At 43.0% G+C, this 20,905-nt stretch overlaps 2 protein-coding genes across 5 annotated transcripts in view; one reads left to right on the forward strand and one right to left on the reverse strand.

Moving 5' to 3' along the window:
• CLDN10 (claudin 10) overlaps positions 1–1,263 on the forward strand; it is a gene marked incomplete at both ends in the record, with an annotated part of 124,887 nt that extends 123,624 nt beyond the window's left edge. For all 4 annotated transcript variants that reach the window (XM_080689571.1, XM_080689573.1, XM_080689570.1 and 1 more), the window contains one exon: positions 1,140–1,263. In XM_080689571.1, coding sequence (XP_080545697.1) covers positions 1,140–1,263 — 124 coding nt within the window. The remainder of the gene's footprint in view (positions 1–1,139) is intronic.
• A 1,747-nt stretch (positions 1,264–3,010) lies between these two features.
• The window catches only part of DZIP1 (DAZ interacting zinc finger protein 1), a gene marked incomplete at both ends in the record, with an annotated part of 59,467 nt that continues 41,572 nt past the window's right edge, over positions 3,011–20,905 (reverse strand). The window contains 8 exons of the mRNA XM_080689493.1: positions 3,011–3,123; positions 4,256–4,430; positions 7,343–7,476; positions 9,449–9,642; positions 12,561–12,614; positions 13,214–13,343; positions 13,958–14,120; positions 17,035–17,174. Of these exons, the coding sequence (XP_080545619.1) occupies positions 3,011–3,123; positions 4,256–4,430; positions 7,343–7,476; positions 9,449–9,642; positions 12,561–12,614; positions 13,214–13,343; positions 13,958–14,120; positions 17,035–17,174 (1,103 nt within the window). The remainder of the gene's footprint in view (positions 3,124–4,255; positions 4,431–7,342; positions 7,477–9,448; positions 9,643–12,560; positions 12,615–13,213; positions 13,344–13,957; positions 14,121–17,034; positions 17,175–20,905) is intronic.

Genomic DNA, 20,905 nt, shown 5'->3' on the forward strand with positions numbered 1-20,905 from the left:
GCTTCCAGGAACCCCAGTACCACCACCAAAAAAAAAAGAAATATGATCCTAAATATAAAGGCACATGCCTCCTTTCTGCTTCATTGTAATTTTCCTATAGTCAGGAATTGCTGGACAAGGTCACCACTGTCTCCTCCAGGAAGATGGTCTCATTTTTTAGTTTTTAGGTACTGAGGATTTAACCCAGGAGCATTCTGCCTCTAAGTTACACCCCCAGCCCTTTTATTTTTTTAATTAATTAATTTATTTATTTTTGGTGGTACTGGGGTTCCTGGAAACCCTTCTCCAGGCTACACTCCCAGACCTATTTTTTTATAATTTGGAAACAGGGTCTCAAACCAGGGAGGGGCTTCCAACCTGCACGATCCTCCTGTCTCTGCCTCCCAAGTGCGGAGATTACAAGCATGTGCCACCATGCCTGGCCCCTTTTATTTTTTATTTTGAAATAGTGTCTTGCTAAGTTACTGAAGTTCCTACTAAATCACTGAGGCTGGCCTCAAACTTGCAATCCTTCTGTATCAGCCTTCCAAGTGTGGCAGAAAATGAGTTTTAAAAAAAATAGTTTTGAGCCGATCATGGCGGCACATGTGCCTCTAATCCCGATATTTGGGAAGCTAAACCAGGAGAATCCCAGGTTCCAGAACAGCCCCGCCAACTTAGCAAAACTCTCAGCAACCTAGTGAGACACTGTTTCACATCAAAAAATAAAAAGGAGTGAAGGTGTAAGTCTTGAGTTTCTTGTATCTACTTTCAAATGCTGTGCTGAACTATTTCTCAAGACTAGCAGAGGGAAGAAAGTTAACAAGAAAGAGGAAGATTTAAACTTAGCTACTGACAGAAACGTGCAGAAATGGTTTCATCCGATTTGTTTGTCCTGTGTGTATAACAGAATATACTAAGCTGTAGCCGGGCGTGGTGGCGCACGCTTGTAATCCCCGCACTTGGGAGGCGGAGACAGGAGCATAGCACAGGTTCAGAGCCAGCCTCGCTGCTTAAGAGACCCTGTTAGTATAATAAAAATATAAAAATAGGTCTGGGAGTGTAGCCCAGAGGTAGAAGGGTTCCATCCCCAGTACCACCAAAATTAAAAAAAAAAAAAAAAAAAAAGAATGCACCAAGCTGTCTTTTTTGCCTTTCAGAATGGGATATGTGTACAACGGAGCCACCTCTGTCCTGTCTTCTCGGACAAAATATCATGGAGGAGAAGGAGATCTTAAACCCACAAACCCTTCCAAACAGTTTGATAAGAATGCTTACGTCTGAAAGGACTCCACCGGCAAGCCGTGCCTTGAGTTATAAAAGGGGACTGTTCCCAAGGTGATCCTGTCAAGGCCCTCCTATAATTAACTCCCAAAACTATTTTTAAAATATGAATTTGAAGACTTTGTTGATTGTATGGATGTAAATGTTCTTGCGTAGTTATACACTAATCACTTTTCTGTGTGGCTTTCTATAAAAAATAAACAGGTTATTTACAGGACTTGTACATTCTATACATTTAGAGACCGTGTAGAATATTTAGTACCAAAGGATCAAGAAGTCCTTGCGAAGCAGGTGCGGGGGCGCACGCTCATCATTCCAGCACTGGGGAGGCTGAGACAGGAGGACCTTGGTTCGTGGCCAGCCTCAGCTACTTAGTGAGCCCTCTGCAACTCGGTGAGACTCCCAAGTACTGGGACTCCTGGCTGCAGGCACAGTATTTTTACAGGTTGCTGATCTCTGTCCCACCACATGAGAATCTGATTCATCGTTTATTAAAGTTTTAGAAACAATACATACAATGTCAGCCTATTTGCATAAAATGCTCCCTCTGGGAAGTCAGAAGAATTTTTTTTTAAAGTTCTGGAATTGGTACATGTTAAAGGGCCCCGGGGAAGGTAAGAACAGGTTTTGCTAAGGTCAGGGTGTTGTATAGCACAGCTGCCGGGGCGCCCCCCCCCCACCTTAGCAAGTCCCCTTGTAAGTGTAAACTGAACTCAGATTCATTGCTAATAATCGGCAGGAGACACAGGGTGTGGTGGAGGGCTTTACTGGGTAGGTTGACAAATGAGAGAAACACAACTCAACAAAACATTTAGTTAAAATGTTATTAAAAAAACACAAATACAGATTGTACCACAAAGCATAAAAAAGGTACAAAGAAAAAAAAGAGTTTATAATGAACTTTCTGACCTCTGACAATGCCGTTGTTTAAGAAGATAGCTAAGTTAGTTTTGAGGTATTTTAGTAATTTGGGTTGGGCAATTTTTTTTAAAAAAAGTAACAAAACAAAACAAAAAACAGGAAAACTACATACACCGATGATTCAGTATGACTCCATCTTTTCTCTTCATACTCTGATAAATTAATTGGCACTTAAAAGAGCTACATTTTATTTGTAAACTATCCAAGGTGAAGATTATACTGCAGAAAATAAGTGTTTAGTAGTAACATGCCCGGTGGTCGAATATGATCAAGGTAATTTAGGAAAATGTGTTTAACATGGGCCTAGCTATACTGTTATAGTTCTAATAAGAAAAATAACCAGTCTAACTCTTAAGATTTCACGGATTCCACTAATTCAACTGTTAAGATACTAACTAGCAGAATATTATAATACAAACTCTTCCAATGTGACCATATACATAAAATGTAAAAAAAAAAGCTGTATGAAAACTCAAACCTGCTAAAATTTTTTTCACTTAAAAACTGGTTAAACAAAATACACTAAACACTAGAGTACCGTTCTGAAGAAAACACTTTTTTATGACTTCAATGACATGTTATTTTTAAAGAAGCAGAGGCCAAACACCTTTCCATGCTTCAAAATACTGTTGATGATTTGTTTTTCAACACTGTATTTGGTGCCATTAAAGAGATCCTTGTTCTCTGGATCAGCCTCCTTGTTATTGTGGGAGACGGTGTAAGGCAGGAGCTTGAGAATCTCGTAGGGTGTTACTGAGATACCGCTGGCTTCTGGAAGAATCTTCGGATGGCCGGAATTGTGGCTACCTCTGGAGAGCCGCTCTGCTCAGTCAAAGTTACTGAACTGCTTTTTCATGTGTTCCATTCGTGATGGGTCACTCCAGTCCATCAGAGTGACCAAGCTGCTTTTTAATGCGCTGAAGTCATTTTCTTGGCGTCCTAAGGAGGGAGAGAGAGAAAGAGGAAAAGAAGGCCACGGTGGTTAAAAATGCACATTCTCAGGCCCACGGAGCTCCATAACTTCATATCGTCATTTACCACTCGGTGTCTGAATCTGTTTAGGGGTCCTCAGCCCTCTGCTGCCGCCGCCAGCACAATCTTCTGGTTAAAAAAAGATAGAAGCCGGGCGTGGTGGTGCACGCTTGTAATCCCCACGCTTGGGAGGCTGAGACAGGAGGATCGCACGAGTTCAAAGCCAGGCTCAGCTACTTAGGCAGGCTCTCAGCAACTTAGTGAGACCCTGTTTCCAAATATAATATAAAACATAGATCTGGGAGTGTAGCCTGGAGATAAAAAGCTAAAAAGCCCTTGGGTTCCATCCCCAGTACCACACACACAGATACTGATAGATGATAGATAGATAGATAGACACAGACAGACAGACAGACAGACAGGGTGTTAAGTTACTGGACTTGTGCAAGCGCTAAGCCAGGTGGACAGGAGGCATTTCTACTAACAATGCTGATTACAAACTCTAAGAAAAACTTGCCTTGGAAGAAAATCAAGAAAAATATTTAGCAGGAAGCAGAGGAACATGAAAACTGCCAAATGGTCTCATTCAGAAATTTTAATTTCTATGGGGCATGGGCACCAAGAGAGAGTATTTGTGTGGGTATTGTGAAAAACACTATAAGTATTTTTTAAAATACAAGATTAGGCCTAAAATGAAATCAGAACAATTAGTAAGGATATCCAAGTCAGTAAGTTGTACATATTCAGTCCTCATTAAAATGTTATTAAAATGACGTACAGCATCAGGGTCATTTTCTTTTTTTTCCCTTTTTAAATTTTTTGCTCTGGGGATTGTACCCAGGGTCATCCTGCCTCTGAGCTAGAACCCGGGCCCCATTTTATTTATTCTGAGACAGTCTCTGCTATGTTGCCGAGGATCTCCGTAAGTTACTGAGGCTGGCCTCCGACCTTCGACCTCCTACCTGAGTTTCCAAGTACCACATTTCAGGTGTGTGCCAACATACTCTGCTTAAGCATCCGGGTCTTGGTTATGCTAATTGTGTGTTTTTTGTCCGGTAATTTACCCGCACAGTTTGTGGACACATATAAAGATGCGAACCTTCTCCTTTGGACACCCTCGGGTTGGCTGCTCCCCAGGCACTTGGTACTTGAGTAGAATTAGATTCATTCTTCACAGCCAGTGCTGGATTCTGTTCTTTCCCTGATTTCTTCCCCAAAGACCTTTCTTCCTCTAAGGAGGATATGTCCCAGTCATCGTCATCCACATCTGCACACTGAGAGATACATGGAGAATACTTCATGTGTCTTAAAAAAAAAAAAAAACAGCCCCCTCCATTGTTCTGACAAGGATAAGAAAAATTGGACCAAGTGAGATGGCACATGCTTGTGATCCCAGAACTTGGGTGGCTGAGACAGGAGGATCGCAGGTTCAAGGTCAGCCTTAGAAACTTAGGTAGGTCCTCAGCAACTTAGTGAGACCCTGTTTTAAAATAAAAACTAGCCAGGCGTGGTGGTGCACACTTGGAATCCCAGCACTTGGGAGGCTGAGACAGGAGGACTGTACAGGTTCGAAGCCAGCCTCAGCTACTTAGTGAGGCTCTTGGCAACTTAGTGAGACCCTGTTTCCAAATAAAATATAAAATAGGTCTGGGAATATAGCCTGGAGGTAGAAAGGCCCCTGAGTTCCATCCCTAGTACCACATAAATAAATAAATGAATAAATAAATAATAAAAACTAAAATAGGGCTGGGGGTGTAGCTCAGAGGTACACCCTCTAGGTTCAGTCCCTAGTACCACAAAAAAAAAAAAAAAAAAAGGAAAGAAAAAGGTTGGGAATGTCAGAATATGAGAGAACCCAAGTCTGGGCTTTTCTGTAGGGCAGTGAAATAGGCTGGGATGTCTGGGACATCTGCATTTGGAAAGCTGGGGAAGTCATCTCTCTCTCATTTAAAGCCACGGGAATATAGTTTTTCTCTCTACTAATTGTGAATTTGTAATATTCTAGAAATACTCTTGTAGGGACAGGAAACCCTTCCTTCCTTTCTTTTTTGTGGTACTGAGGATTGAACCCAGGGCTGTTTTACCTCCAAGCTATACTATATCCCCAGCCCCTTTTTTAAAAAAAAAATTCTTTATTTTGAAGTAGTGTGTGTGTGTGTGTGGTACTGGGGGTGGAACCCAGGGGCTTTCTACCTCCAGGCTACACTCCCAGACCTATTTTATACTTTATTTGGAAACAGGGTCTCACTAGGTTGCTGAGAGCCTCACTAAGTAGCTGAGGCTGGCTTCGAACCTGTGCGATCCTCCTGTCTCAGCCTCCCAAGCACTGGTATTACAAGCGTGCGCCACCACACCCGGCTTGAAACAGCTTTATTAAGTTACGAAGGGCCTCACAAGTTGCCGAGGCTGGCCACGAACCTGCAATTCTCTCAGCCTTCCAAGTACTGGGGTTCCAAGCGTGCGCCACCGAGCCCAGCTCGGCAGGAAACTCTTGAGGTCAGGCGCACATCACGCAAGAGCTTGTTGGAACAGCCCCTCCCGGCAAAGAGCCCACATCCCACCACATCCTTTCCAAAGGACACGTCAACTCTCTTGACAACACAGGGCTTTCCATCACTTTCACCCTGTGTAATACAGAGAGCGCTAACTAATAAGTTTAGTTTGACGGGATTCCATAGGTGGACAGGCAAGGAATCAAACCTGACTGTAGTGAAAAATTAAGAAAAGAATGATGACTATTGGAAGAGCCAGCCAAAACAGACAAGCTGTCCAGAAATACGAGAGAGCTCCATCCACTGCCACCCGGGGGTCCCTGGGGTTAGAAACTGCTCAGAAAGGGTTCGGGCCTCTTCGCTGATGTAGGCAGAGGAGCCTGGCCCCAGCCTTCATCAGCTCGTTGGATTCACATCTATCTCTGAATCATCCCTCCATTGACTCCACCTCCCAAGGAAGGCTAAAGGCTGAGAAGTCCCTATTTTACTTCCGGGTCACACAGGTAGCAGAACGGTCCCTGGGTTTGGATGCAGAGGCCCCAGATTCTAGCTATTCACACAGGATCTTTGTATAAGCCATCTAGTATCTACAAGTATCAAATAACACACGTGACAGAAGTTTGAAAACCTATAGTGTGATATGCATACAATGTATTTGAGAGAGTCAGTATCCCTTCTCTGAAATGTCTAGGACCAAAGTGTTTCAGATTTTATAGTTTTTCAGACTTTGGAAGATCTGCATGGACTTTACTAGGTCTGAGAATCTTTAGCCCCCAAATCAGAAATCTAAGCCGGGTGTGGTGGTGCATGCCTGCAATCACAGGATCCAGGCCCTGTTTCAAAAGAAACAAAGTCGGGCGTGGGGGTACAGGTTTGTAATCCCAGTATTTGGAAAGCTGAGACCAGACTGGAGGATTGCAGTTCGCGGATAGCCTCAGCTACTTAGCGAGGCCCTTCGCAACTCAGTGAGACCCTGTTTCAAAAACATAAAAAGACTCTAAAAAAAATAGGGCTGAGAGTGTAGTTCAGAGGTAAAATGCCCCTGGGTTCCATCCCCAGTATCATAAAAAAGCAAACAAACAAAAAAACCTTAGCCAGGCATGGTGGTATACGCTTGTAATCCCAGCATTTGGGAGGTCGCGGTAAGAGGACCTCTGTTCAGGGACAGCCTCAGCTACTTAGTGAGGCCTTTTGCAACTTAGAAAGACCTTGTTTCAAAATAAAGAATAAAAAAATAGAACTAGGAGTATAGACCCCCCTGAGTTCAACCTCCAATACAAAAAAAAAAAATCCAAAATCTAAAACTTTTGTGGTTTTTCCTGGTGCTGGGAATTGAACTCAGAGCCTGAGCATACTAAGCACATGTCTGTTACGTTACATCCCCAGCCCCCAAATCTGGAACTTTCTAAGTGTGATTTGTTTTTCAAAAAGCTTTGGATTTTGGAACATTTCCAATTTCAGATTTTTTGGGTTAGGTTTGCTTGACCTGTACCAGTTAGCACTTTGATATCTTTGATTTTCTAGAGAACAGAAAGAAATGCAATAGTGAAAACAAGTTAAGGTGAAAATCTCCATGGGCCTCTACTATACTAAGTAATTATGTTTATTTATATTTCACTATAAAATATAATTATTAAGGTATATTTGTCAAAAAATGAGTTACTGTAATGTTTAGGAAGTAAAAGTGACTTCACCTTTAGTTCTTCTGGCGATCCTTCTTCTATGGTAAACGCTTCGGCGATGTTAACCCCGCCAACTGGTTTATTCACAGTTTTGTGGTGGGAAACCATCTTTTCAACTTTTTCTGTTAGCATTTTAATGGAGGTTCCTACAGGATCAATAGGAATCAGTCACGATCTGTCTTCAATTCCAAAATAACTTTACTTACAGGCAACCTTAAAACAATCTCCAGTTTGTACATATTACATGTTATAACAATAAAATTAATTGATGTATTTTGAGATTGAAAAAAGTTAGTCACTTAAATTCCTTAAAAAACATCACGACCCTCTAGATAGGAAGCTATAAATGTTTTAATTTAATTTTATTTTTTGTGGTACTGGGGATGGAATACAGGGGCTTTCTACCTCCAGGCTATACTCCCAAACCTATTTTATATTTTATCTGGAAACAGTGTCTCACTAAGTTGCTGAGAGCCTCACTAAGTAGCTGAGGCTGGCTTCGAACCTGTGCGATCCTCCTGTCTCAGCCTCCCAAGCGCGGGGATTACAAGCGTGCGCCACCACGCCCGGCTAATGTTTTCATTTTAAATCAGTGAAGGATGGTCTCATTCATAAGTTTGGTCAGAATGAGAAACTTTCATTTCAGCCAGTGAGGTAACCTCTATAAATGGAGTATTTAAATGGGTGATTTCCAGGACAATGTGAGCTATTCTTGAATCCACTCATTATATTTTACATAATTATAAGACTACACTGCATATACAGGTAACATATGATACTCATCATCATATCTGATATGCTTAAAATATATAGTTCAGCTGGGCGTGGTGGTGCAGGCCTGTAATCCCAGGACTCGAGAGGCTGAGACAGGAGGATCGCAGGGTGGAACCCAACCTAAGCAACGTATTGTGACCCGATTTCAAAACAAAATGAAACAAAACAAAATTCTAAAAACGGGACTGGGATGTAGCTTGGAGGGAGAATGCCCCTAGGTTCAATCCCCAGTACCAAAATAAAATAATAAAATAAAATACATTTCTTAAATTACATAAGTTAAAATCACTTTTTTTATTTTATAAAATGACCCATCAGCTTGACCTCTCTTCAGCACATATCAGCAGTCAAATACTGGGACCACGTCTTTCTTCAAAACTGCTCCATCTCCAAAATGTAGCCCAGGGTAAATTCTCATGGCCACCCAGTGGTAATAGGTTGATTCGGGTCCCTTCAAGTCCATATGCTGAAGTCCTCACCCTCGGAACCTTGGAACGTGACCTTAATTGGAGACCGGGTCTTTCAAAAGGTGAAGCGAGGTCATTCAGAGGAGGCTCTAACCTATGTCACCACTGGGCTCTAATCTACGTGATTTCCTTATAGAACTGGGGAATCAGGACAGAGACGTACACAGAAGACGACGTGCGAGCACACAGGGAGAAGGTGGCCCCCACACGGAGCCACCTTGCCAACACTGGAGTGTGGAGTCTCAGCCTCCATAACAGGGACACAACACATCTAAATGGGCTGAGGCACCCAGTCTGTGGGACTTTATTACAGCAGCCCTGGGAAACCAAGACACCCAGGGGCCCCCAGTGCCTTCCTCTCCTTCAACTGGAACATGAGCTAGTTGCTATAATGGTCTGGATCTAGCATGCCGCTCTAACCCTCACAGAAACAAGGTAGCAATGTTGGAAGTGGGGCTTGGTTGGGAAGGCGAGGTCCCGGGGGTGCGTCTGGTCCTCTCATCCCCAGCCCTCCCTCTCTCTCTGCTGGCCTCTACGATGTGAGAGCAGAGGCTTTGCTCTCCTCCCCTCTCTGCTTCCCTCTGCCATGCTCTGAGCGCTGCAGAGCTGGCCTAACATGGACTGAACCCTGACATTCCCAAAACTGAGCAAATAAATCTCCCTTCCTTTAAGCCAGTGTGGTCCGCTGTCTCAGATTTCAGCGTGGGATGGTGACTGACATGGTTGCTAAGCGGCACCCACCCTCCTTGGGCGGTGCCTTGTGGATAAGCCCACCCTTTCCTTGCCCCTCCTCAGCTTCCCAGTGCCTGGCGCCTGCAGATAGGCACTGCTGCCCTGAATCAAAGTCCCAGAAGATTTTCCAGTGAGAAGAGCTCACCTGTGGGCTTGGGTGAAACATCAGAGTCCTCCATCTCGCTTCGCTCTGTCCAGTCCGTGTCACTCTTGGCGGTGCCCTTCCCAAAGCCGTTCTTGTTGCTTTTAGATGCCTTCCCGGGAAGTAAGTCCGGGGACACAAATGCCTGGATGAAGTCCTCCTCGTCCAGCTCCTCCTCTGAACTAAAGGGAGGCGTCCTACACAATGTAAAACCAAAACGGGGCGCTGTGCCCTTAAGTTGCAGGATGTATATACCATGTGTCTCTCAAAGTGGAGGGAATCTTCTCAGGTAACTCCCGGAGACAACCACCTAACTCCCGCGTGGCCTCAGGCACAATGGTGGCCAGGACTGGGAGCTGTTCACAGGTGCTTCCAGACTGCTATCTGCCAACCAAGCAGCACAGTTATGGAGGGGGACAGAAGTTACAGTCTTTCTCTTCTAAACCCAAATGTGTGTGTGTTTAATGTTCTTGATTTTTACATGGCTAAGAAAAGTACTTCTCGGTAAAGGAAAAAAAAAAAAATATATATATATACATATATATATATACATATATAAATATATATACATATATACATATATAAATATATATACATATATAAACATATATACATATATATATATATATAAATACATATATACATATATATTTTTTGGTACTGGGTTGGAACCCAGGGGCATTCTACCTCCAAGCCACATCCCCAGCCCTATTTTTTATTCTTTATTTTGAAACAGGGTCTCACTGAGTTGCAGAGGGCCTCATTAATTAGTAGCTGAGGCTGTCTGTGAACCACGACCCTCCTGTCTCAGCCTCTTAAATGCTGGGATTACAAGTGTGTGCCACCACACCCGGCAGGAAAAACATTTTCCACAATAAAATTATTCTATCTTTTAAAACAATGTCATTACTTTTTTTTTTGGTACTGGAGTTGAACCCAGAGGCATTTTACCTCCAAGCAACACCCAGCCCTATTTTATTTTTTATTTGGAAGCAGGGTCTTGCTAAGTTGCTGAGGCTGGCCTCAAACCTGCGATCTCCTGTCTCAGCCTCCCAAGTGCTAGGATTATAGGCATGGGGCACCACACCTGGCTAAAACAATGCTATTCCTTCTATTTTGTCTGTACACTACAACTTACAGAGTACTTTCACATAACATGAACTACCATCCCAATTTTAAGTTGACAGAGCAGGTCAGGGCAGCACTGCTCATTTAAAGATTATTTTTAAGCTCCCTAATTTCCAGACTTATAAATGTTGTCATCATCAGGCTTGTGACTGTTGATTCAGTCATATGACATGACCGTATCCCATGAAGTAAAGCTCTTCAGTGAGATGATATTCAAGAGACCTGCTCCTGCTGGTCGTTTCCACCACACAACGCCTCAAAGCACTTACGACACCAGTCTCTTCAGAATAAGGCAATGATGGTGAAAGTCAATTGCAATAAAATTATTCTTATTCATAATTAGTAACAGTAATACAAGCCTGCATTTGGGAGGCTGAGACAGGAGGATCGCATGGGTTCGAAGCCAGCCTCAGCTACTTAATGAGGCTCTCAGCAACTTAGTGAGACCCTGTTTCCAAATAAAATTTAAAAAATAGGTCTGAAAGTATAGCCCGGACGTAGAAAGCCTCTGGGTTCCACCCCCAGTACAACAAAACAAAAAACAAACAAACAAACAAACAAACAAAAACTGTCTTTGGAGCCGGGATGTAGCTCAGTGGCAAAGCGCCTGCTTTGCAGGTGCAGCGCCCTGGGTTCAATCCCCAGTTCCAAAAAGACCCCCTGAAAAAAATAAGCTAAGAACAAACAAAGAAACAAAAACCCTTTAAAAAAAACTTTTGGGGGGCTGAGTCCGAATAAGCGGACGCCGCCCTAGAAGCCAAAGCTGTTACATTCTCTCTCCTGTTTATTGTTGCAACCAATAAAGACTGATCCTACCATTAAAAAACAAACAGTAATACACCTATAATTTACTGAGCACGCATCAGTGCCAAGCATGGAGCCAAACCCTTTTTACTTATTGATCTTTAAAAAAACAAAACAAAACAAAACAAAACAAAACAGATTCTCATGAAGTAGGGGCCTTGCTAAGTTGCTGAGGCTGGCTGGGAATCTGTGATCCTCCTGTCTCGGCCTCCCAAGAACTAAGATTACAGGTGTGCACCACCACACCTGGCATTTGTATGTATGTATGTATATATGTGTGTATTTATGTGATACGGGGGATTGAACCCAGGAGCTCACACATGCTAGACAAGCATTCCACCAGTGAGCTGCATCCCAGCCCTTTTCTTTTTTACTTTGAGACAAGGTTTTGCTAAGTTGCCCAGTCCTCTGGGTTCCACCCCTAGTACCACCAAAAAAAAAAAAAAAAAAAAAAAAAAAAATGACCCACTGCGTCAGTAGGACACAGCGGATGTGCAAAAGAACAAAGATGTTTAGTACCTACTAGAACCTCAGTAAGGCCTACGGTCATCATCAACTTCTGCAAGGAACCAGAACACGAACGTATCACTGCCACTGAGAACTATCGTGGATGGTGCAGCCATGGAAGCCCAACACCAGCTGGGGGTGATGGCATGCAACTCTAATTCCAGTACTTGGGAGGCTGAGATAGGAGGATCACAGGTTCTAGGTCAGCCTCAGCAAGTAGTGAGACTCTCAGTCACCTAGTAAGACCCTATTTCGAAACAAAAAAAATAAAATTGGCCTTGGAAGTATAGCTTGGAGGTAGAATGCCCCTGGGTTCAATCCCCAATATAGCAAAAACAAACAAACAAACAAATAAACCTAACTCAACACCACCCATTTGATTTAAAAATGCCCTTAGAGACATTGCTCCATACTGGCGGTGGGGGTGTTTGTGAGAATTACAAAGGCGTGGAGCCCTGGTGTCTCTTCTTCATGAAAACCACACTATGATTAAGTGCTACTGACTTAAATAAGAACCCATGAAGACAGGTCACAAATAACACATCACAAAGGCATCACAAATTAATTATGATGCTTAATAACTGCAGCTTTATTTAGCCACAACAAGCACAGTAATTTACAAGGATAGGAAGGTTCAAGGAAAAGAATTCTTAAAATCCCCCCCCCCAGTACTCACGAAATGGATGAAGACTTTCTGGGTAAATGATCTTCTACAATATTTTTCTTACTTCTAAAAAAATAGCAGAAAAATATTTTTAAAGTGCATGAATGAATGATAGGGTTTAACGCAAATTTCTACGGGCTTAGCAATTTTTCTTAACACATATTAATAAAGAGGGACTAAAGTCCCTCGGGGGAGAAACTACAAGGAGATTGCAGGTGTGATTCGCTGTTCTAGACTGGATGCTTGTCATGCACCACAGTCCTGTACTGAGGACCTGATCCTTGGTGTGATTCGCTGTTCTAGACTGGATGCTTGTCATCCACCACAGTCCCGTACTGAGGACCTGATCCCTGGTGTGCCGGTGTCTGGGGTAGGGGCATAGAGAGCGTCTCAGGTTTAAATGAGGTTGCAGGGTGCGGTCCCATGATGGGCTCACTGCCCTTACAAAAGGAGGAAGAAAAACCAGAGGTCAAGGGCACAGAAGGTAGCAGTCTGCGAGGCAGAAAAAGAGAGCCTCAAGCACACCCAACCACACTGGCACCCTCCAGCCAGAAGAAGGAGAAAAGACTGTTCTGTGGTCTAAGCCACCCAGTGTATGGTGTATGGTTATGGCGGCCCAAGTTGGCTGAGACAATTAGAAAACAAATTAGAGTTGAAATACTTACTTTGGAACAGCTGTCCTATCACTGTAAACAGGTCTTTGTCTAACCAACTGTCTGCTTTTGGGAGGAAGCTGGATTGCTTTGGGTACTTCTCCAGTTGAAAGGGTGTCCATTTGTGAAAGAACGTACTTATCTGGAATAGCAATGCCATTCATGAGTCTCCACTGCCCTTATGGTAAATGAAAAGCAAAACTAAACAGCATGATGCTGTCCCAGCCTGACTCCAGGGTCTGGAGTCCACGCTTCAAGGAATCTCTCAATCTCTCTCTCTCTCTCTCTCTCTCTCTCTCTCTCTCTCTCTCTCTCTCTCTCTCTCCCTCTCCCTCTCCCTCCCTCCTCCCTCCCTCCCTCCCTCCCTCCTTCTGTTTCTCTCCCTCTCCCTCCCTCCCTCCTGTTTTTGGTACTGGGGATGAACCCAGGGGCACTCTACCTCCTAGCTGCACCCCAGCCCTTTTTATTTTCTGTTTTGAAACAGGGTCTCACTAGGTTGCTAGAGTCTCACTACTTGCTGAAGCTCCCCTCCTGTGATTCTCCTGTCTCAGCCTCCCAGTACTGAGATTACAAGCGTGTGCCACCATGCCTAGTTTCCAGGGCTTTTCTTTAAGGTAAAAACAAAAACCCAAGACCCAACATTCAAAGGTACAAAGAGAGAGTGGCTGATGAAGGGCCAAATGTATCAGCAATGAAAAGGTCGCTGGATGATGCTCCCATCTGCAGCAAGGAGTGAGCAGGTGGTAACAGGCTTACCTGAAGAAAGCAACAGTCTCTCCTCTATTTGACAGCTGACCTGACGCTCAAGTAATTCTCGGATTTGCTGGATGTTGGGGATTTGCCTTTCTCTCTCGTGTCTTGCTGATTCCACAATTTTCAGCACTCTACTTAAGAGATCACTTGGAATACCACGTATATCCTGAGGAGATAAGTTAATCTGTTACCCCGTGATGTGTTGCGCTTTGTTGCCAGCATTAACTATACCACTGTTTCCATCCAATCATCCTGGGTTATAGCTATGTGTAAAGTAAGGGACACCCCAAAAGGTAACACACACTGCCTTGGCCCCCAAAGGAGCTTGCAGTGCAGCTAAGGACATCAGTTGTGTGTATGACTGTTTATGTCTGGTTGGTTGGTTATAGAAGGCCTCATGAGAAGGACCAGAAAAGTCCACCAGAGAGATAGAGCATCAGGGGCCCAGCAGCCAGAGGAGGTTGAAGCCGGCAGCTGAGCCGTGCCCTGCTGAAGGGGTGGAGACAAATGAGTAGAAACTACTAGGAATGTCCAGATGTCTAGGCCTGGAGTGGGGACATCTTATGGGAAAGGCAGGCACTGGGGTGGAAACAGTCAAAACACATCCCAGCCGGGCGTGGTGGCGCACGCTTGTATATATGTGTGTGTATATATATATACACACACACACACACATATACATACATATATATGAGTTGCCTATATGATAAAAATGTCATTTCAAATACGTGGAGAAAGGATGGATTATTCAACAAAAGATATTGAAACAACTGATTCAACTGGAAACAAAGATTTCCAAATCACCGCTTCCAAACCCAGTTCTTAAAGCCCTGATTAAAAGAAAGCAAAACAAAACAAATAAAAACCTCTCCAAGCACTAGAAAAAAAAATTTTTTTTAATAATCTTAGGAGCCAGGCTTGGTGGCACATGCCTGTAATCCCAGTTCTTGGGAGACTAAAACAGGAAATCACAGGTTCAAGGACTGTCTCAGCAACTTAGTGAGGTGCTGTTTCAAGTTAAAAAATAAAACAGGGCTGAGGGTATAGCTCAGAAGTGAATGCCCGTGAGTTCAATTCCCAGTTACCCCCCCCCCACACATCATAAGATAAAAGAAAATATGTCGATTAAAATTAAGACTATAAGCAATCAAACATGAGAAACCGCACTTTTAAGAAACAATTTGAGTGCTGGGTGTAGTGGTGTATGCTTATAATCCCAGTCAGCTACTTAGCAAGGCTCTCTGCAATTCAGTGAGACCCTATTTCAAAGTAAAAAAATACAAAACAGGGCTAGGGATGTAGCTCAGAAGTGGAATGCCCCCGGGTTCAATCCTCAGTACCACAAAACAAGAAAGAAAGAAAGAAAGAAAGAAAGAAAGAAAGAAAGAAAGAAAGAAAGAAAGAAAGAAAGAAGGAAGGAAGGAAGGAAGGAAGGAAGGAAGGAAGGAAGGAAAGAAAGGCAATTTGAATAGGAACTATAGACATTCCATGAATATTTTTGATTTCCACTGTCCTAAGGGTGGTTAAAAACCTACCTAAAAAAATATCTATGCAGAAATAAAAAAGAAAGGCAATACTAAAATTGGTGAAGGATGTGGAGCAGCTGCGCTCTCCTGCACCGTTAGGAATAGCATGAATTGGTATATATACCCTGGGAAAGCACCGGGCAGACCTATTTTACAACACAGTAAATGAAAAAACAAGCCACTTTACATGAAACAAGGGACACAAGTCCCATCAACAAAATCATAAACAGAAGACACGAGTACCACGGAGTACATGACCCTTCTTGTGTGAGGTGTAAGGACGAGCAACACTGAATCACCTGTCACCTCTGTCTGAAGAGCAGAAAGTGGTACTGATTAGGAAGAGGTAGAAGACTTCCAGAGTGTTAGACATTTCAGTCTCCTCTGGGTGCTGATTACAGATCTCACACACATGTAAATTAATACAGCCAGGAAAACATGTATATGCATATAAGTATAAAAAATGCATACACACAAATATGTCCATATACACACATATCTGCTTATCCATACACACATCCATATACACAAATACACGTATATGTACACATACACAAAAATGTGTACACATGTATACATCTATATTTATATACATGCACCCATATATACTCAGGTATACAGATACCTATACACATGTACATCTGCATATACATACATACATATATACACAGGCACTTACACGCATACATCTCATACACACATACTGTAAATCCATGTATAACGTAGATGCACATACACAAATGTACATGTTTGTGTATATATTCATGCCTACATGTGTGCACCCATGTATGCATATATATTCATATACTTTTGTATATACATATATATCTAGGTATACACATTCATCAAATTATTCAGTTAGGAGCCAGGCATGGTGGCGCACGCTTGTAATCCCAGCATTCGGGAGGCTGAGACCGGAGGATCACGGTTCGCAGACAGCCTCAGCTATTTAGTGAGGCCCTCTGTAACTTAGTGAGACCCTGTTTCAAAATAAAGAATAAAAAATAGGGCAGGGGGTGTAGCTCAGAGATCGAATGCCCCTGGGTTCCATCCCCAGACACACACACACACACACACCAAAAAAAAAAAAAAAAAATTCAGTTAGGATTAGTGTATTTCATATATGTCAATAAAAATGTTAAAGGTAAAAGAAGTAAATATATAATATGATATATTGAAATTATTCAATCTTATGACTGATAACGAGATACAACTTTTCCATCACGCATTTGTCATATGCAATGATTTGGGGCAACTCTCCGAAGGTAAGCCACGCTGTGACCGCTCAGATACAAACCCTCGCTCCTTCACTGCTAGCAGTGTTGGTTGTCACGTTACTAAACCTCTCTGTAAAGTAACTTATAAAAGAGACTTGTTTTTACGTTTCAGTGAGTTAAGATTCGCTAAGTCTTTAGAATGCCCCGGGCACACAGTGGATGCCAGTCTCTGGTCTCCAATGTGGTCAGAACCCACATGCCTGCTTTTTGATCCTTCCTGACCGAGGAAGCAAAATACAACAAACCAGCAAATATCCCCAAAACGAAGAGCACGCACCGCGTTGATCCCCAGGGTTTCCAGTTTCTCCACCAAGCTCTGCTCCAAGACGGTTCTGATTTCCCTAGTGAGGGAGGGGTTGGTCTTCAAAGCTTTCCTCAAGTGTGTCTTGTTATTTGATTTCTGTTCATTTTCTCTTCCTGAAATAAGGTTTTAAAAAATTGAGTTAAAAGAGAATTAAACAAATATATCAAATCTCTAGGCAGAAAATGACAAAAAAAACCCCATCACTTTAAAACAGCAAGGAACCATATGTAATGTCTTAAAGTTTTTGTTATTTTAGTCCTTTAGCATAACGTACCATGCGTAAGTAGTTACTTCATTTCTTTCTTTTCCCCCCTCCCTCCCTCTTTCTTTCTTTCTTTCTTTCTTTCTTTCTTTCTTTCTTTCTTTCTTTCTTTCTTTCTTTTTCTTTCCTTTCTCTCTTTCTCTCCTTCCCTCCCTCTGTCTATTTTTATTGTTATTTGTGGTACTGGGAATGAAATCCAGGGCCTTCTACCTCTGAATTACACCCCTAACCCTATTTTATTTTGAAGCAGGGTCTCGATAGGTTGTTGCGGCTGGCTTCGAACCTGTGGTCCTCCTGTCTCAAGTACTGGGATTACAAGCATTGGCCAAATACTGTCACTTCTAAAACTATTTTAAGTCTGCTTCAAAATGTCAGTGTATTCAGAATCTTGATTTCTTACCAAATTAAAGCGAAACAATTAAAGATATATATATATATATATATATATATATATATATATATATATATATATTATCTGTAGAAGTGTAACAGAAAAATTTTATTTTGAAGTTTCATGTTTTATCACTAGCACCATTTCACTAGTTCCTGAAAAATAAACCTCTGAGTTTAGTTAGAATTTATGTATCATCTTATGAAGATATGCCCCACTTAAATAATTAAAAGTTTTAAAGTAATAAACCTAGTAAAAGCTGAATACATATAAAGTTTCAAAATGTGACAATTATTATGCCCCTAAAAATATTTACCAATATGAAAAGCAGGTTAACAAAAACTAAGACGTAATTTTTTTTTATCAGTTTCAGACAATCTATAATAAAAAAACAAAGACATCCAAACCGACAATAAGCCACATTCTCTCCAATTTTCCTTCCCTCTTCTACTGTTTTTCTTTTTCCTTTTGTGGTGCTGGGGTTGGGCCCAGGGCCTTACACAGCTAAGCAGGCACTGTCCTGCTGAGCTTTACCTCTGACCTCCCAGGCCACCTTTATCCCCCACTAAAAAAAAGTCCCCTTCAAGAGAGCTTCAAGAAGGCAACACATGACCTTTGAAAGTCTGAGTGACCTGTCCAAGCAAATAAGATCTGACAAAGGACACCCAGTGCTTAGCAGCTCAGACCCCTTGTGAACGTCCACAGCAGATCTGGGAGAATGTGTCAACTGTGCCGTCATTCTGGAGTCTGATCTCTGAGCGAGCGCATTTCATTCAACGGGCCGCGTCCAAAGCCATTCCTAGGAACGGAGCCACCGGCGAGCCCCAGGGAACGCTCTCTCTCTTCCGTTGACGGGATTTTCAGTACCCGCAGCACTCAGATCCGCACATCTTGAACAGTGCCTTTTGTTTTATATGTTTCCCAAATACCCATTTAATTCTACTACTAAACAGTATTTGTCCAATTAGTAAAGTTTTATGAAAAGCAAACTTAGTCAAATTACTATTTGTACATTAAATAGAAGAAAAACCCTGCATTATGATATTTGTTTATACTTTGCTATTCTGGCTTGCTAGGTGAAATTATAAAATTGTGTATAACCTAGTATATGTGGTTAAAAGTCAGGAGTCATCTTAAGTTTTATATGCTCAGCATTCATGCTATTTGCTAATCACCAATGTTTTTCCAAAACAGTTCTAAAACAACACACACGCACACACACACACACACGCACGCGCACACACACACACACACACACACACACACACACACACACACTTATCCTAGGAAATAACAATCTATGAAAAGCCAAGGAGCTTAGCTTCAGCTTCTACGTTGCTGGCTTTGGCTTCGAGTTGACCATTAAATCTGCAACTATCGAGGGCTAAAAAAATACAGAGAGATATCCTCGAGACAGTCTGCAAGTCAAGGTGCAGCCACTGACATGATTATGCAAAGATCACTTTTTGGTAAAAGCGCAGCCTCAACAGAGGCCCCGGGCCTGTCCACTCTGGGACTTGGGGCCCTAATGGAGGCTGCTCGATGCCTACAGCAGCCTGGTCACATTTTAGAAGCAGCTCAGCCGGGCGTGGTGGCGCACGCTTGTAATCTCAGCATTTGGGAGGCTGAGACCGGAAGATCGCAGTTCGTGGACAGCCTCAGCTACTAAGGGAGGCCCTCCGCAACTCAGTGAGACCCTGTTTCAAAAAAATAAAGAATAAAAAATTGGGCAGGGGGTGTACCTTGGGAGGTCGAATGCCTCTGGGTTCCATCCCCAGACCCATAATAAAAAAAAGCAGCTCAAAGCCTTTGATGTCAGTTGTTGCGTCCAGTTGCTGATGAGTCTGGGATCACCACCCCCCAGGACAAACCTGTTTTGATGACTGAGTTTCCTTATCACAGCCGACTTAGCAGTTCCCTGTCCTCCAACCCACTTTCTAGGTTGGTGATTGCTTTGGGAAGTGATTCATGTTTAATTAGAAAACCCTTGGCAGGGATTCCTTTAAGGCTGGGACTGGCTGACAGAAGGAAGAGAAAGAATGTAGAATGAAAGGTGGGGGTTGCAGAAATAATCTTCTTAGGCAGAGGTAAAATGGATTGCTTGAAAAATCAACACAGGTGAAGATTTTAGTTAAGACACCTATCTCTCACCAAGATCAAGAAGACGGAACTTTCTAGAGAGCAACATTTACTCCAATACAGAACTTTAAAACGCTCATGCCGGCAGATGTCCGGGCTACTGCACGGTAACCCACGTGTGTGACCAGTTATTCCAGAAATACAGCACAGCACTTAGAATAAGCAAGTAATTGTAGGGCGAAGCAAATGAGAAAGAAAACGCCAGAACCACTCAAGTGGAGGGTGCTTCCTACCTGTCATCTAGTAACGAGCCTCCTTTTCCACCTGAGGACGCTGAAATGAGAGGACTACTGGCTAAGTGCCCACAGGCCACCAGCCGGTCCTACAGAGACATACACACTTGCCTTTCTGCATCTGCTCCTCGCGTTAAACTCCAGAGAGCAGAGAATCTGGACTTTCGTTCTAGCCCCAATAATATATAAGCTCAACAACGTGGAGCGGACTCCTAATCCCTGTTTCAAGTTTCTGGCAAATAAAATTTGGCCTCGAAGAGCCCTTCTGGTCTTCGCACCCTAATATCCTCTAAAACAGGAAGGTCGGATCTGCCTCCATACAGCTGTCAAAAAGCAACACGCAGAAACGCACACATTCAGTGACTTGGTAACCTGCCGCCCAGTTTTGGCAAACCACTGCCAAAATTTAGCTCTGCCAGAATTTATCTGCAAAATGTTAGCTCAAGTTGAGGGATTCATTGAGGCGATGACTCTGTTGCCAGCATGCGAGCCCTGCGAGGATGCTAGAAGGACATAATCACCAGTTTCTGCGGCACTTGGACTCTGGGGTGCTCACCTGTCTCCCGCCAGAGCTGCACCTGGACACTGAGGTGTGGTAAATGTTATTTCCTTTACTGGTTTAATTCCCCTGCAACCAATGATGGCAACACTGAGGCTCACGTGGCAGCAACCAAGGATGACGTTTGCTGGCGATGATCTGGAGCTCGGGTTTTAGACTGGGGAGAGGAACTCGGCAAGGGGAGGCAGAGGGATCCCGGGGCTGACCAGGGAACTGAAGGGTCAAGAGACCCATCTGGGTGATGGCAGAGAAATTATGAT

Source organism: Muscardinus avellanarius (assembly GCF_963383645.1).
Source record: "Muscardinus avellanarius genome assembly, chromosome: 2".
In the NCBI taxonomy this organism is placed as follows: domain Eukaryota; kingdom Metazoa; phylum Chordata; class Mammalia; order Rodentia; family Gliridae; genus Muscardinus; species Muscardinus avellanarius.